A 17,265-nucleotide genomic window follows, 5' to 3' on the forward strand; every position below is an offset into this window, starting at 1 on the left:
ATCCCGATCGTTCATGTCCGTGTGTGCTGTAACTCAGGCAAATAATATTGTTGAGGATAACTTTGTAAGGAAATTCAGCAAAAACCACAGCACCTGTAAAGCAGATTTGGGCATGGCACAAAAGAAATTCAAAGTGAAAGGCAAAAAGGAAAAAGTGTCGCGCCACAGACTGCACATATTTGTGAAAATCGATCATCTTTTGGAACTCCGCACTTATTATTCTAAATGATCTCGTGTCCAGGGTGAGCCTGGAATAACTCTTACGCAGTGTCTAAAATAGCCTATAATTATCCCTCTCCACAGGCTAAATAAAGACCCCCCTCCCTCATCTATCACTCAAGTCCATCTGCTTATGAGTGTGCGAGCATCACAATCATCATCGTCATCATCATCATCATCATCATCATCATCACGAGCTTCTCAGTCCACAAGTTCAGCAGTAGCAGCACCTGCGTCCTCGCCGCGGAGGAGATTAGACAGCGAGCGCTCATGTCCCGCTGTGGCGTGTGAAGCTGGAGCACGCAGCCCCAAAGCCGACACCCCTCCGCTGGGCCGCACCGGAGCAGCCAGCAGTCTGGACCGATGTCCTGGCTGAAATGTCCCGACATATCTACATACGGAACAAGATTGGTGAGGGTATCCAGGCGCCCATATTTCAGGTATCTTTTCTAAATTCTGTTTATTCACATTTTGTTGAGTGTGGCAGTTCATATCGTCTGATTCAAACTTGAGCTCTTCTAAGGGAGCCCTTTGACAATGTGTCAATCATCTTTTTAAGACTGGTGACTTGTAGTTTCATCCTTCTTGAAAGCAATAACAATGAGGTAAAACAGTTCTTATGGGTAAAAAACTATTGTTAGGCTGTGATACAAAATATCTTTCATTCTCTGTCTACTTACAATCGAAGGCTATTTAGGAGTTCTCGCTTTTTGGCTTTTCCTGGCATGCATTTGGTGACAGAGAGAGATGGTGACCCAGTTCAACGGCCTTGTTTCAGACAGTGAGAGAAGTGGGCCCTGACTTTTCTGACATTGCCGTTCACTCTGGAGACTCAGACATAAATGGGACAAATCACTGGCAGATAATTAATTTTGCTCCCGAGCGAGTATGTCCGCTGTTATAAATGGCATTGATAGGGGTGAGACAAAGAGCGGATTTCTGATCATGCTGATTTCTAGTCCTCCGACTGTCAACGCAGTAGTATTGAAACATGGTATTTGAATCCCCAAAATTGTCTCTGGTTAGATCCGGCCTGACTGCTTCAGTGTTGAAAATGCAATGTTAATGGTTGAACACACGTGATGATGATATTGGCAGTACGAGGATTTCATCCACCCGCCAGTGATGTTGACAAAGAAACAGTCACACTGACAGTCTACGTTGAGGCTAACATGCATGTTTTTTGGAAAGTGAGAGGGAGTTGGAGTACCTTGAGATATCTCATTGTTAGAGGAATCTATGAGCAAAATTGTATCATGTTTAAAGTTTCATTTTAATTTGGACACATCGAAACGTTAGGGTGCCTCTCCAGCACCCCCAAATGCCTGTGCATAAAGGTGCCGGCTACCTGGCCGGAGGGGTGTTGAAGTAAGTCACAATTAGCACGTCAATGAAGGTGGGCGATCACGGGGGAGAGGGCGAAACCCGGTCACAAAAAAGGAATGAATAATTCGGGAACAGCGGTTGAACAACAAAAGACGATTTGAGAAGACCCATCGCGCCCAGGTGACATTGGCCATCCGCACAGTCTGCAACATGTTAATTTAATGTAGACCGGACAGAAAAGGTGCCAATGTACCGATGGTTCAAGTTTGAAAAACAGGTAACCAATCACTACCGAGGGCCGGACCGGGGGTGCGGCATGCAAATATCGGGGGCAGTGTTTTCCTTGTATGTTACAATAAAAGTCTGAATTGGTGGGACGGGAGCGGGAGTGTGATCGCGGAGCAACTAACCGTCGTTCGCTCTCGGAGGTTCCGCTTCCGCCGATATTGAAAACAATTTTCCTGTGTGCCGAGTCGCTTCTTTAACTTTGTCCGAGAAAATCTCTGACACTCATGCAAGCAAAGAGAGAATCGAAGATCGATTTGATACCTCACACAGGATGGCCTGTGCCAAGATTTCAACCCAAAACCTCTCAACTGTGTTGCAGACATGCTAGCAGGATACGCTACCGTGCTGTACTCGACTGCTGTACTAAACTGTCCTGGCTGTGCTTTATCGGAACCCATGGTGGGATCGTAACCTAATTTGCAGTTCAAACAGATGAGAATGCAAGCATTTGGCACTTTTTCACGACACTTCAGGCAACCAGCGATTGTCCCAAGCAACAAGGGGCCGGCCAAACATGTGACTCCATATAGGAAATCTGTAAACCGCCTTTTTGTGAAATCTCTTTTTCTCGACTCTACCGCATCAACTGGGGTTGTGTTGGGTTTCATTAATGGTCATCAAAATATGCGTATTATGAACTTGAATAGTGTGTTAACAATAACGCAGCTCTTTGGTTTTCTCTTTTGCTCCTTATCCTTATTCCAGGTGAACCGGGGGACTTATTCCCGGAGAAGCCGCCTGAAGAGGTCTGACGGCAGCACTACCTCGACCAGCTTCATCCTCAGACAGGTGCAAGGCAGTACACACACTCACACACACACACACACACACACACACACACACACACACACACACACACACACACACAAGTGGCATGAATGTATAATGAATAATGAATATAAATATTTGCCTCTTTTTTCTTTTAATTTCTGTAGCAGACAGTTGTTCACAGATGCCTCGATGTTATTATTGGCTGATGAATTAAAAAAATGACAGAATAACGTGGAATTTATTGCCTCCATATAGGCCACTTGGAGTGGGATTCTCTGTGAACCTGTACAGGGGTTAAATGACTGACAGAAAGTTTAACAAGCAAAATAATATGAAACAATTACAAATTTTAATCTTTATATTGTAATTACGGCCACAGCGTTGCACAGGATTGCCGGTGTGTTGGTAAAATCGTGCCAAGAATGTCAAGTGATTGAAAGGAAATTTTTAAAAATATATTTTTTGTTAAATTCTGCCCTTCGGAATGACGGGACTGCATACAAGCAACTACATGTGGAGCAAAGATGTTTCAGACATAAAATTGCCCATTTAGAACCCAGTTAAAAACCCACATAACCCCATGTGGGTTAATGCATGTGATACCCGGGTGGAACCCAGGAGCAAACCCAGATGGAACCCTAAATGCATAAACATACAGTAAGTGTGGTTTCAATCGCCGATGGCGTTGTGGTTCAGGGAGTGGAGCTGCTGATTCTCCCGATTGAGAAGAGCCAGATTAGGTTCCTCAGACATTTGGTTAGACTGCCTCCATGGTGATGTGTTCCGGGTACATCCCAGTGGGAATAGGCCCCGGTCATGACCCAGGACATGCTGGAGAGACAATGTCCTCGGGCTGACCTGGGAACGCCTTGGGATTCCCCACGAAGGGCTGGACATTGTAGCTGCCGAGAGAGATCTGGGTTTCCCTGCTACAGTAGCTGCCCCACGACCCAACCCCAGATAAGTGGAAGGATGGATGGATGGATGGATGGATGGATGGATGGATGATGATAATCGTGAAAATTATTTAAAACTGTCACGATAAAATTATTTATATAATAATAAGATGAACCAGTAATGTAACAGTAACTGTAATAAATGAAGTGTTATTAACATTATTACTATTGAATGCTTGCAATAATTTCAGCTCTCTGAGAAAGGGCTCAAAAAGGAAATGGAGGATGCTGCTCCACCCTCCTCCCCCACTGATCCCTGCTACCTCTGAGCTGAGTGGCCAGCGAAGCAGCCAATCCCATTGGTGCACATTTGCTCAGTCATCAGGCTTAGATATTGAGGCAGGATCTGCTTGTGCTGCTGCTCGCTGTTTGCCTGTGTGATGAAATGAAATGCCAGGATCGGGCTACCTCCAGGGAGAGACTCTCCATCCTATAATGTGAGCCAGCCAGCCGCTCTGTGGGACCAGGGAGACGCTGCATTCATCGAGGCTCCAGAGGAACAAACAGGAGGAGAGAGATCTCTCTTTGTTTAAATAGCCGTCTGTGCCGTGAAGAGAAGGGATTGTCGTCATCCCATCCATCCTTTTCCCCCTTCTCTGGTGCCCCCTCCTTCTTCCTCTGCCTCTACACTTGTTCTTCCCTCCCTTTCTGTATCAGAGGCGCGCGTTGGAATAACAAACCTCCATGTATGACAATTTGTACCTGCATGGATTTGAAGACTCTGAGGCGGTGAGTATTTGGATGTGTGCGGCTTTGCGCTCCGCTGTAGCATCGTCGAAAGGCCTGTAAGCCAACAACAAAGTGTGATGATGGACTCTGCTTTGGCTAGAAGGGGGTTGCTTGTGTGTGTTTGTGGGTACGCCCGTGCGTGTGTGTGTGTGGTACATATTTGGGCAGATGGCCTCTGATGTGTCTTGTGTCAATTTTATGCGGGTCGCCACCATGTTTGCTCGTGATGTGCGACTTCTGCTGCAGCCTGACACCATTCAGTGCCTATCGGTCTGATGCTCCAAGAAATGGAGCTAATCGCGACACAAGGAAGAAGACTGAAAGATGTTCTTTGTGACATGGCGCTGCTCGAAATAGACGCGACCGAGCATTTTTCAGTCCACCTGAGGCAGTCCATTGTGTAGGCTCTGCCCAGAATCACGCATCGTGATGTCATGAAGTGGATTGTGATGTTGATGAGTCACATGCTGAAGCTACTCTATTGGATGAGGCTTCGGATGCTGCAAAGCATCCAGATAGAAGAAAAGATGCTTCGCTTAGTGATTTGACATGAGGGTAAAAATGGTGTGAGGACACGCGCGTTTATTGGCTTACTTGTGAAAGAGAGACAGAAAATCAAGGCAGCCTGAGCCCTCAAGAACATTTCCCGCAACTCAACCCCAATCCACACAGTAGCCTATCTTTTATAAATTTGTACTCAAGCTGAAGTAACCGTTTTGTCTCCTTGAAAAAGCCATTACACAGATGACTTCCTCAGCTGAGCATGCAGCGCTGAACTGATCTTGAGGCATAGAATCAGCAGAATGCACCTTTTATTTCATAATCCTAAAACAGGGAGAGTGCAGCAGTGAATAGTATTTTGCCGGGGGTGTTTGTGTTCTTTTTGCCCGTGGACTACAATTCACCCTTTGGACATCCATATTGTCCTAATGATGCCAAAATCCAGAAGTATGCTCATGCCAGACCTTGTGAGAGGCCAGTTTGGATACATAGCATAGATGTGTACAGAGACGGCGAGCAAGTAAAAAGTGCTGAGCCATCAGTCTTGAAAACACCATCATGAGCTGAATTCTCCCCTTCTCTTGATTGCACTATTGAACATTCCAAACATCCTTGAATTGCTGATGTTTATTTGCAGACAGCCGAAGGAAGCCTCTGCTTTGGTTCATGACATGTTTGCAGGGCTCAGCTGATTCATACACTAGTAGACCATCAGACTCAGATGTCTCTTTGGAGGAGGAACGTGACGTGCAGGCCCAGGTGCAGAGCCAGAGCCCTAGCCAGAGCCAAGGGCCGGGACAGAGCCGACAGGAGCGGGAGCAGCAGGCCACCATCCAGCTGGAGAGAGCCAAGGTAGCCACATGCACAAAAAAAAAAAAAATGTGTAGGATTGGTTTCAAGAATTCGGGTACATTTCATAATGTGACTGTGTCTCCAGACCAAACCTGTCGCATTTGCTGTGAGGACCAATGTCAGCTACTGTGGCGCTCTGGATGAGGACGTTCCAGTTCCCGCCACAGCCATCTCCTTTGATGCCAAGGACTTTCTCCACATAAAAGAGGTTATGATGGGTGTTTTTTTTCCATCAGCTATGATCTATATAACATGAGTGAAGAAAGGCGGAGTCAACTTTGTGGTGTTGTTTCCTGTGTTCTGTTTCTAGAAGTTCAATAACGACTGGTGGATCGGACGATTGGTGAAAGAGGGATGCGAGATCGGCTTCATCCCCAGTCCCCTCAAGCTGGAGAACATCAGGGTCCAGCAAGAGCAGAAAAGAGGACGAGTCCAAGGGTAAGCAGTATAAGACCGTGCTGTACATTGTTGCTTAACATTTGTGTGAATTGAGCTTCCCGTAGTCAGAAGCCTATGGGTAAAACTTTGAATGGACTTCTTACCATAAAAAAGCATTTCAACTTTGCATACATGCGGTACTGAAATGTGAAGAAAGATTTTGGTGAGTACAGGGATTCCACTGGATGCAGTAGCAGTGTAGACAATGTGCTTTGCTGAATAAGCGCAAAGAGTACCATCACGTTCTGGGCCGTATGTGGAATGTCCCGTTTTCAACACGGACTGTAAGGTTGACAGTGAATGAAAATGATCCAAACTTCTTATGGTTGGGGCTTTTTTTTTAAACTCAAGAACATGTTACATTTGCATTTGCAAAGTTGGTACGATTTGGAGTCTTGACATTCTCTTGGTCTCTCTACTGGGTGCGGATCTTTTGATGACTCATGCCTATTTCGATCCTCTCCTCCACTCACACAGTCGCTTTCAGCAGCCCTAATAAGATGTCCCTTTACCTATGTGTGCGCTTTGTCGCGTGCGTAACGTGTCTTGATGGTTATGTCACCCAGCATTTGTGCACTAACTCGTGCACTTCGTCAAGCTTCAAAGTCAACTCGTAACGCTAATCTCTGTGGACCCGACTGCTCCGGCGCTCTACTTGTGAGCTTTTGCCACCAAAGCATCTCAGACAAGCGGACACATTCAAATTCAATGTATTTGGAATTCCTGGACTGATCCCTTAACATTTCCTCAGGCTTTCTCAGGTTTTTCCGCATTAATGCCACACTGTGTTTCTGTCTCTCTTTATCCCCCTCTTGTGTTTTCCAGTAAGTCTGGAGGGAACTCCTCTTCCAGTGTAGAGGATGAGGTGTCTGCCTCTATCCGACCCCTCATTTCCGCGGCAGGTGAGCGCATCAGACAGGGGGAGTGGGCTCTAAGTAGCCAGCCACCTGCTTAGAGACGAGCCTCCTGAAGTGCAAGAGCGTAGAATAAGCGCATAAAGCCATCTCTGCTTAGAGCCTAAGTTCACTGCCTTACGGTTGTTGGTACATTTTCCCATGATGCTCCTCTTCCTCCAGTTGAGGACTGCAGGCGTTCTGAGAGTGGGGCTTACCACAGTGTGAATCCAACGACAAGACTATGAACCCTTTCCCCTCTCCCGAACAGCACTCGTGTGATTTTGTGAATATGATAGGAACATAGAAACACATGTTCTCCCATTTTTCTTAATCCTAGTTGATAGTTGCTAGGTTTTCTTTGCTCAAGGCACGCAAGGTTTCTGACTGTGACTCCTTCCTCAAGCAGCCACTGACGACACTGTCGCTGTCTTCTCTCCCCTCCCACAGGAAAGCAGAAACAGAAAGTGGTAAGTTGGTGAGACCCACTCATGAAGCATCCGCTGAGTTCTTGTGGCCTCCATTGCAGAATGACAGGAGCTTGTGGTGCTGCAGCAAGTGGCCACATTTCACACGGAGCGCAATACTTCAGGCTCACTGAAGTATCAAAGTTGTCTCTTTTTTTCACATCTTTAAAAATCCAAACTGTAATCAGCCAGTTAAATGTCTCTTTGCAGACAACATTGGCATGTGGCTCCTCATCCTTTCATTCTCTTGTTACATTGAAGCCTTGTTTTCATCAATCATTGCAGTTTGATTTCATGAGTAGATCGTGTTGTGAAAGATACCAGCTAGCACACCTGGCACCATTTGCAGTGCAGTAGGCAGTGGCGGATGCTGGTCTGTCTAGGAGGGGAAGCTCAATTTCGGCCAACATCATAAAATGTGCTTATTTATACGTGGATTCTACTCTCCGTTTATTTTCAAGAAAATGATCTGTGACCCTGTCATACGAGCAAGGCGTTTTTTTCCAGGGACTTAACTAGTGTCCTACAACTACAGCAACTACAATAAAACTCACCAGGAATGAAAGATTAATTTGTCGCTAGTTGTTTTCAACAAAGTGTCGTTCAGATGATGAGAAGAAGTCTCCAGTTCAAATCAGAACAGAGTGAGAATTGAAAAACGCTCCCACGGATGCCGACACCACAAGATAGGTGATTGGCTCATTTCGCTGTCAACCCAAAAGAGATTCAGCCTCAGACAGATCAGCCAATCATCGTGCCGAAAGGCTCAGCGTCTGGGCCAACCCATAAACGCCTACTGTCCATAGACTCCCAGAGACGCTGAGCGTGCGATGGGCGGGACAAAACCAGCATTTATCCAATGACTCGTCTTGTTTCAATGCATTGGGACAACTGACACTGAACTCTCTAGACGCCCAGCCTCCACACAGATTAAAGCGCAGCGAAGCTGCTGGGATGGATGAGAAGAGAGTCGCGTCGTAACCAGTGATAAGAAGCTGATTCGGAACAAAAGTTAAGCGTGTTGTCGCGCATATTTAATCAATGACATATACACAATTGTATGTGCACACAAGTATTTGATCACTTATTTTTGGACATTTTAGGGGAAGCTGAGCTTCCCTTGCAGTCAGAGAGCAATCGCCTTTGGTGGTAGGGTACCAAAAGGGTGGCAGTAGAGATACGGCAGTCCCTCCATTGATGATGACAGAGTGTCATAACTTCCAAAAACAAGGCGGATGGTAATGGGAAGACCACAAAATACCCTTTCTCATACATATTTGTTTTATTCTTGTACAAAAAAAAAACAACATGCTAAAGAAGTATAAAACATATTGTCAGATGTTCTACGTTTCCATGACTATCTGACAAACTGCACTTCCTTATTGTTGATATGACTGGCTAGGATAGGATAGCACACTGTTATATGTTGCTGACCCGGCAAACACAATCCCACCTACACACTTTGCGATGGAAACACAGCACTTTCGGATATATTCATGCTGGCTTAAACTGAACTGTACTGCTTGGTGGAAACATAGTTTCAGCCCGTTTGCATCATGCAAGAGAAGCCTGTCATTTTAACAACTGATTGTAATCCGCATTCATCCGCTGCCCATCGGAGCTGTCTGATTGTGTTATTTTGGCCCCATTGTCTCACTCATATTCAGCCGCTTGCTGCTGACTAAATGTTTGAATTGACAGACGGAACACATCCCCCCGTATGACGTGGTTCCCTCCATGAGACCGGTGGTGCTGGTGGGACCTTCGCTCAAGGGTTATGAGGTGAGCTTGAGAAGACATTATGTGTGCTACTGTGCTGTACTTGAGTGGATTTTCTTCGAGTCCTCTGGCTTCCTTCCTTCCGGAGGCGTCAACTTATCGTGGTGGAGCGGTCAAATCTAATGTGAGGGTGTTCTGGGAACGTCTGACAGAATTGGTTTCAGTTATCATCTACAAAAGAACTTTCACCATATCCGGGAATAGTGGGAGGCATACAGTATACCCAAACGGAGTTAGCGTGGACCCTGTGGGCCTCCTTTGTTGTCATGGGAGAAAACCCCAAACCTGTTGGCGGACACTGGTGGTGATGGATGTTTTCAGACTGAAGGATTCCTGTCGGGCCTTTTTGGCCTGTGGGACCCTGGAGGTAGCTAATGGGTACTGGCAGGCCAAGCAGAATGCACTGGGGTGACGGTCCCCTTTTTATCCAATTCACTGCCAACTCTCCCACTTACAATGCATATATCGTTAAGAAGGCGGAACCGGTGCAGGTGTTCCAATTATAGGGGGACTGCAATCCCCAGCCTTCCTGGTAATCCCTAATCAGGGCTTCTATGGAGGGGGGGTCCATCAGGAATTCATTTCTCGGATTCAGGAGGAGTAGTGCGGTTTTCATCCCGGCATTGGAACAGTTGACCATCCTTGAACACTCAGCAGTGTCCTAGAGGATGCATGGGACTTCTCCCAACCAGCCAATGTGTACTTGGTGAAAGAGGCATTTGACCACGTCCCTCTGGGATTGCTGTGTGGCTGCTGCTCTACGAGTGTAAGTAAGGGCTACCTGGCTTCCTGATACAGGTTATTCTGTCCCTCTGAATGGTCTGCAATGCATTCAGTGGTGGTGAAGCCTTCAGTGGTGGTGAAGTCTGGTCATCCCTGCTTAAACTGCTGCACTGGTTACATGACCCCATTAAGCAGAAGAAAATAGATCGACGATAGATGGATGGATGGATGGATGGATGGATGGATTAAAAGACAAAAACAGCAGTCATGGCATTGCAAATGGAAAACTCGTCTGTGCAGGTGACTGATATGATGCAGAAGGCACTCTTTGACTTTCTCAAGCACAGATTTGATGGCAGGTAAGACAAATGCAATACTTCCTTTTTTTGTTTTTCTTTCTTACCATCACGTGGATCTGTAGATTGTTTGTCTCACTCTTGCAGGATATCAATCACTCGAGTCACAGCAGATATATCTTTAGCCAAGAGGTCCGTCCTCAACAACCCCAGCAAGAGGGCCATTATAGAGCGATCCAACACCCGTTCCAGTTTAGGTAAGGAATGGAACTTTAAATGGGAAGCTAGTTGTTGCCCAGATAAAGTTCTCTCTTAGCGTCTTCAACCACTCCTTACTTATGCATTGTGTCATCAGCTGAAGTGCAAAGTGAGATTGAGCGCATCTTTGAGTTGGCCCGCTCACTGCAACTGGTAGTGCTGGATGCCGACACCATCAACCACCCAGCCCAACTCCTCAAGACCTCTTTGGCCCCTATTATTGTCCACGTCAAAGTGTCTTCACCAAAGGTAAGCTCGAGCAAGTACTGTTTAACAATGGTGGTCGTGAACATCAGCATAAAATGACGTTGCATGATAGATAACAGAAAATGCATTTTGTTGGGAAAAACAACAATCAAGTTTTGATTTTTTTTTTCAAGCAGGAATTCCCCAATATTAAGGTAACAGTACCATGTTAGATATATGTTTTTCTTCCTTTTTTGAATCTGCAATGAGCGTTTTGCGCCACAGTACCTTGACATGGTGTTGGCACCCAAGGATTTACGACAACGCCCACGATTCCTCCAAATATCCATGACAAAATCTTAGTCTGGAAGAAGTTAGTGCGCATTTTTAAGGGTCGTAATGCCTTAGTCATGTGGAGCCCAGAACTCTGCTGACCAGCCCCCAAAAGCCGCACTAATTTGATCATAGTGACACATTTGTCTGTCCTTGTCCTCCAGGTTCTGCAGAGGCTAGTCAAGTCCAGAGGAAAGTCCCAGAGCAAACACCTGAATGTCCAGCTAGTGGCTGCAGACAAACTTGCTCAATGTCCTCCAGTAGGTGGCCATCTTCATAGCTGACTGTTCTGCTTTCATTGAAATGACAATAAGTAATAGCCGCCGAGCGTTTTGCTGCCCGCAGGAAATGTTTGACATCATCCTAGACGAGAACCAGCTCGAGGACGCCTGTGAGCATCTGGCAGAATACCTTGAGGCCTACTGGAAAGCAACGCATACCTCCATGGCGACACCCCTGAACCCCTTGCTGGGACGCAATCTTGGCCCCGGCACCCTCACAGCGTACCCTACCAGCATCTCTGGACTGCAGGTATGCCGTGACCTCCTCGGGTTCTTATTATGCCCCATACGCTCATTTGTGTCATGTTTTACTCATTCCTTCTAATAGCAGAGCCAAAGAATGCAACAGAGCAACCACACAGGCGATCATTCTACTGCAAACGAGCGTCGCAACCTGATGACGTCTGAGGAAAACTACCATAATGAACGTGCACACAAGGGACGCAATCGAATGTCATCAGGCTCACAGCACAGCCGAGAGGCGCAGGACCCCTACCAGGACTACCAGGACCCCTATCAGGATGCATACAAGCCACACCGCAACCGCAGCTCCCCGGGCAGCTACAGCCATGACTCCCGGCACAGGCTCTGAACCTTGTTGAGTCTTCGAGGGTGACCAATTGTCCCAAATTCCACCCACAAATAACCGTTGCCACAGAGCCAAGATTGTCCCATGTTTCCCCTATTTTTCAGGGTGGTTAACTTATTTGTGTATTAAACCTCCAAAACATTCACAGAAATTGAAGTTGAAGTTTCATGATACCCAAGCAACTACTGGACCTTCTGGATCCCGCACAGAAGACATTGCATAGATTGTGCTCGCTGTCATCAGCAGTGGTTGCATGGTCCTGATGTGATGTCACACCAGGTGGGAAGCCCACTGGACACAGACCCTTCCATAATCACCTAAAAAGCCTCTCAAGCTTTAGCTTATTGCATGCTAATAGATGAGGAACGTCTGCTTCCTTTCTTCCTTCGTTCCTTCATAGATCTTTTGTATCTATCCTGGATGTCTGATTTTCTGAATCTCTAGCTTGTGGACGTGCGGTCTGGATTGGGCTTGCAAGGGGATGGGTTGGCAGTTGTCTAGCGTGCTCCGAGTTGAAAAATTGGTGCTTCACATTCGTGGACTATTTCGGCCATTGAACTTCTTACTTCTTGAGTCACACAGCTTTAGTGGTTCATTTATTGAGGGGGAAATTCTTACTGCTGCAAACAGGTCAGACTAAAATGGAGAAAACAGTGCTTTGCTTCTGTTGTAAGCAGTCTGGAAGCTATTATAATAAGCTATTTGGAGAACTTTTAAAGAGCGTCTGCTTGATTAATTTCAATTTGATAGCATTTAGATGAGAGGTGAGCTTTCTGTTTGGGCTTTGTGTGTAGTTTCAGTGAATTATTTCCTGTGTTTCAGCTGGGGTTCCTCAGGTCCTTCCCAGACCCGCCCTCTTCCATCAACCAGTCAGCTTCCTGCTTGGCCACCTGTGTCTTGCACTTAGTTTCTGGTTTCCTGGATATCATATTTGTCAAATTTTCACCTACATTTTTTTCCTTCTCCATTTGTACATTGGTTGACAAATTAGATTTAGTTTCACCCTTGCATTCTCCAAATCAACCAAAAGATCTTCAGTGAGACATTTATGGCAAATGATATGAGCTTGTAACTGTGTAGCCATCTACATTATTGCCCTAAATTTGCAATGCAACACAGCACAGCAGCAATTTTTTAATTGACAGTGTGATTGAACTGAGTGAAATAAGGAAGTGCAGATGTAGCTAATAATGATTTTAAGGCACCTTGTGTTGTTGTTTTACTGTATATGTGATTTTTTTTTTCTTTTAGCTGGGGATTTAGGATAACATGAAGTTAGTTCCAGATGACAAACACTATATAGCAATTGGCGGTATATATATATATATATATATATATATATATATATATATATATATATATATATATATATATATATATATATATATATATATATATATTCAATACATGAACGAAGCACAGAAGGGCATTGGTAGAGATACCAGAGGAGCCAAACATCAACTCCTGGTTGACAGAACAGTCGCCCAAGACTGCAGGTCCCGACGTACCAACCTGTGCACAGCTTGGATTGATTACAGGAAAGCCTATGACTCGATGCCACATACATGGATCACTGAATGCTTGGAGTTGTATAAGGTGAACAGGACCCTAAGAGCCTTCGTTGCGAACTCGATGAGGATGTGGAAAACCACACTTGAAGCCAATGGCAAGCCACTTACCCAAGTGTCCATCAAATGTGGCATATACCAAGGTGATGCACTATCCCCACTGCTGTTCTGCATAGGACTGAACCCCCTAAGCCAAGTAATCACCAAGACAGGCTATGGATACCGCCTCAGAAATGGAGCTACAATCAGTCACCTCCTCTACATGGATGACATAAAGCTAGCTGTATGCTAAGAGCGAAAGGGACATAGATTCCCTGATCCACACAACCAGGATCTACAGCAGCGACATCGGGATGTCATTCGGGCTTGAGAAATGTAGTCGGATGGTGACTAAGAGAGGAAAGGTAGTCCGCACTGAAGGGGTCTCACTCCCTGAAGGAACAATAGCAGACATTGAGGACAGCTACAAGTACCTTGGTATACCACAAGCCAATGGCAACCTCGAACTGGCAACAAGGAAAGCGGCTACGGCCAAATACCTCCAGCGAGTGAGGCAAGTCCTAAGAAGCCAGCTCAATGGCAAGAATAAGACCCGGGCAATAAACAGCTATGCCCTGCCAGTGATCAGATACCCTGCAGGAATAATAAGGTGGCCAAAGGAAGAGATTCAGACCACGGATGTTAAGACTCGAAAGCTCCTAACCATGCATGGAGGGTTCCATCCCAAATCCAGCACCCTGAGACTGTACGCAAGCCGAAAGGATGGAGGCCGGGGACTAGTGAGTGTGAGAGCCACTGTCCAGGATGAAACATCCAAGCTCCATGAATACATCAAGGAGAAGGCTCCAACGGATGACGTACTCAGAGAATGTCTCAGACAATGGGGAACAGAAGATGAGGTGCTGGAAGAGGGACCATCATGGGAGGACAAGCCCCTACACGGGATGTACCACCGGACCATAACTGAAGTGGCTGATCTCAAGAAGTCCTATCAGTGGCTAGAGAGGGCTGGCCTGAAGGACAGCACAGAGGCACTCATCCTGGCTGCTCAGGAGCAGGCCTTGAGCACCAGAGCCATCGAGGCCCAGATATACCACACCAGACAAGACCCAAGGTGTAGGTTGTGCAAAGAGGCACCTGAGACGATCCAACACATAACTGCAGGGTGTAAGATGCTGGCAGGGAAAGCCCACATGGAACGCCATAACCAGGTGGCTGGCATAGTCTACCGAAACATCTGTGCGGAGTATGGACTGGAAACCCCAAGGTCAAAATGGGAAACACCTCCGAAGGTGGTGGAGAATGACAGAGCGAAGATCCTGTGGGACTTCCAGATCCAGACTGACAAGATGGTAATGGCGAACCAACCAGATATCGTGATCATAGATAAAGGGCAGAGGAAAGCCGTTGTAGTGGATGTAGCGGTCCCAAGTGATGGAAACATCAGGAAGAAGGAACATGAGAAACTCGAGAAATACCAAGGGCTCAGAGAGGAGCTGGAGAGAGCCTGGAAGGTAAAGGTGACAGTCGTGCCTGTGGTGGTCGGAGCACTCGGGGCAGTGACCCCCAAACTAGATGAGTGGTTGCAACAGATCCCGGGAACAACATCGGACATCTCAGTCCAGAAATGTGCAGTGCTGGGAACAGCAAGGATACTGCGCAGAACCCTCAAGCTTCCTGGCCTCTGGTAGAGGACCCGAGCTGAATGAGGGACGGACACCACCCGAGGGGTGAGATGAGGATTTTTATATATACTGTATATATATATATATATATATGGTACGGAGGACCGCACCTGACTTGAGAACGATGAAGCTCATTCCACATACCAACTGGTAAATACAGTACATCCAAATCGAGAGTAAACACAAATAACTACTTTTTAAATGTAGTTGAATGTCAAGTTCACTCATGATGGCCATGAAATATGTATATGTTTAATGGTACACAAAAGGCGAGGGCTGGTCTCTGATCTGCGATATGTTGTGTTTGACATTCACTGTTTGGCTGTTTGGTTTTCTTGGTATGTGGGGTGGGGGGGGATGTGTACCAGTGCAACTGCTGCATTCGCGGTTTGTTCGGAATGCTGCTGCAGCATATAGGACTGAATTGGAATCCTCCGCAGAACACTGGAATGCTCATCATTTTAATGACAGATGCCGGCATTAGCATCATATGATGGAAATAATTAAATTTAAGTTAGAGCAGTGGTTCCCAGCAAGCATGTGACATCAATTTGACATCAATTTGCCGTTGAAGATTGGATTGGGATGCCATATTGATGTTGAATTGATGCCCACTAGCTCAACAATCCTGACCCTAATGTGTATTGACTCCAAAATATCTGTTAGTCTCATGATGAAAGAAATACAATAAGTAAAAATGGTGGAAGCACATTAAACATGAGCATAAAATATAAGCAAGGCAACTTTTTCTGCCCATTCTGCCCCACAGTGAAATATACCTCTGGTTTGTTGATTTTAGATCATTCATGTCTCTGTGTCCTGTTATGAGCGTCATGATTAGGAAATACAGCAAACTACATCTCTCTTTTACTCAGTTGAAATGCTGAACAACACTTTGGGAAAGATGAAGAAAAACATTTATTGCAGGCAAAAAGCAACAGACGGGCATCCGTGGTGATTTTAATATATATTTATATATATATATATATAAAACAAATGTACATAGTCTTTTGAGAGATGCTCCACAGAAGAGACATAAAGTTACGTATACGGTTCCAAAAGCAAGATTTCAGTCATGTGCACTTCAAAGCAAAGCAGCATGCTGTGCATTAAATGAGGATCTTCATGTACTATGCAATCGCAAACTTCATACTGCGGCCTCTGCTCCCCCCAATCCACCCCCCTCTTTTCCACACAGCTTCATCTGGACCATCGAGGGAATCTTGTGTTTATTGTGGATTTGTCTGTGGAAGGTGAAAATCCTCAGTGGCTAATGCGGTATTGCATGCATAATATACCATTCTAATTTCTAAGAAGGAATTCAATCAAACGATGTGACTTTGGAGGCAGCTGAGTTTAACGCAGAGCTCCAAGTGACTAAAACATTTTTTGCAAAATAAAAGAGCCGTTATCATATTGTCTGCTGCATTTTTTAACAGTTTCAACAGTCAAAACATCAAATGGTTCTGAATTGATAACTACAAATGAATACAATTAACATGTAAAGAAAATGGAAAATACAAAAGGTGGCACGGTGAACGACTGGTTAGCACGTCCGCCTCCGCCCCACAGTGCAGAGGCGCAGGGTTCGATTCTGGCTCCGGCCTTCCCGTGTGGAGTTTGCATGTTCTCCCCCGTACCTGCGTGGGTTTTCTCTGGGTACTCCGGTTTCCTCCCACATTCCAAAAACATGCATGTCAGGAACACTCAAAATTGTCCTTAGGTGTGATTGTGAGCGTGAATGGTTGTTCGTCTTTGTGTGCCCTGTGATTAGGGCACATTTGACATAAAGTTGACTTGAACTTGAACCAGTTCAGGGTGTACCCTGCCTACTGCCCGAAGGCAGCTGGGATAGGCTCCAGCACGCTCGCGACCCTCGTGAGGATGAGTGACTTGAATAATGGATGGTTGGATCGAAATTACAAACTTAGTCGCTGGTGGGATCGTGGTACACCTGTCTGACTTGTGTGCAGGCATGGGTGATAAGGTGATTAGTGGAAATGCTCTGAAATGGCAGGGAAAGCTCAGCCTCAATGCCGGGGGTCAAAACCCCGGCCGCCCCAACGAAAAAGAAAGTGGTGAAATGTGTAGTGCTGTGTCTAGATTTCATTGACAAAATATGCGCTT

The 17,265-nt window shown here is 45.8% G+C and overlaps 1 protein-coding gene across 4 annotated transcripts; it reads left to right on the forward strand.

Annotated features, from left to right (window-relative positions):
• The first annotated feature begins 376 nt into the window (after nucleotides 1-376).
• On the forward strand, nucleotides 377-12,036 carry LOC127594233 (voltage-dependent L-type calcium channel subunit beta-4-like). 4 transcript variants are annotated; one of them, XM_052056268.1, is made up of 14 exons: nucleotides 377-659; nucleotides 2,539-2,622; nucleotides 5,472-5,642; nucleotides 5,728-5,850; nucleotides 5,953-6,080; nucleotides 6,906-6,982; nucleotides 7,424-7,443; nucleotides 9,142-9,222; nucleotides 10,243-10,301; nucleotides 10,386-10,495; nucleotides 10,594-10,745; nucleotides 11,180-11,275; nucleotides 11,361-11,546; nucleotides 11,628-12,036. In XM_052056268.1, exons 1-14 carry the CDS (start codon nucleotides 597-599, stop codon nucleotides 11,886-11,888), a joined length of 1,611 nt encoding a protein of 536 aa, XP_051912228.1. In that variant the 5' UTR covers nucleotides 377-596; the 3' UTR covers nucleotides 11,889-12,036. The 4 variants fall into 4 exon arrangements, with proteins under 4 accessions (XP_051912228.1, XP_051912227.1, XP_051912230.1 ...); XM_052056267.1 differs by having other exon boundaries at nucleotides 384-659; nucleotides 11,625-12,036; XM_052056270.1 differs by lacking the exons at nucleotides 377-659; nucleotides 2,539-2,622 and adding an exon at nucleotides 3,099-4,289.
• The last annotated feature ends 5,229 nt before the right edge of the window (nucleotides 12,037-17,265 follow it).

The sequence above is a fragment of the Hippocampus zosterae genome, chromosome 2, assembly GCF_025434085.1.
Source record: "Hippocampus zosterae strain Florida chromosome 2, ASM2543408v3, whole genome shotgun sequence".
Taxonomy (NCBI): domain Eukaryota; kingdom Metazoa; phylum Chordata; class Actinopteri; order Syngnathiformes; family Syngnathidae; genus Hippocampus; species Hippocampus zosterae.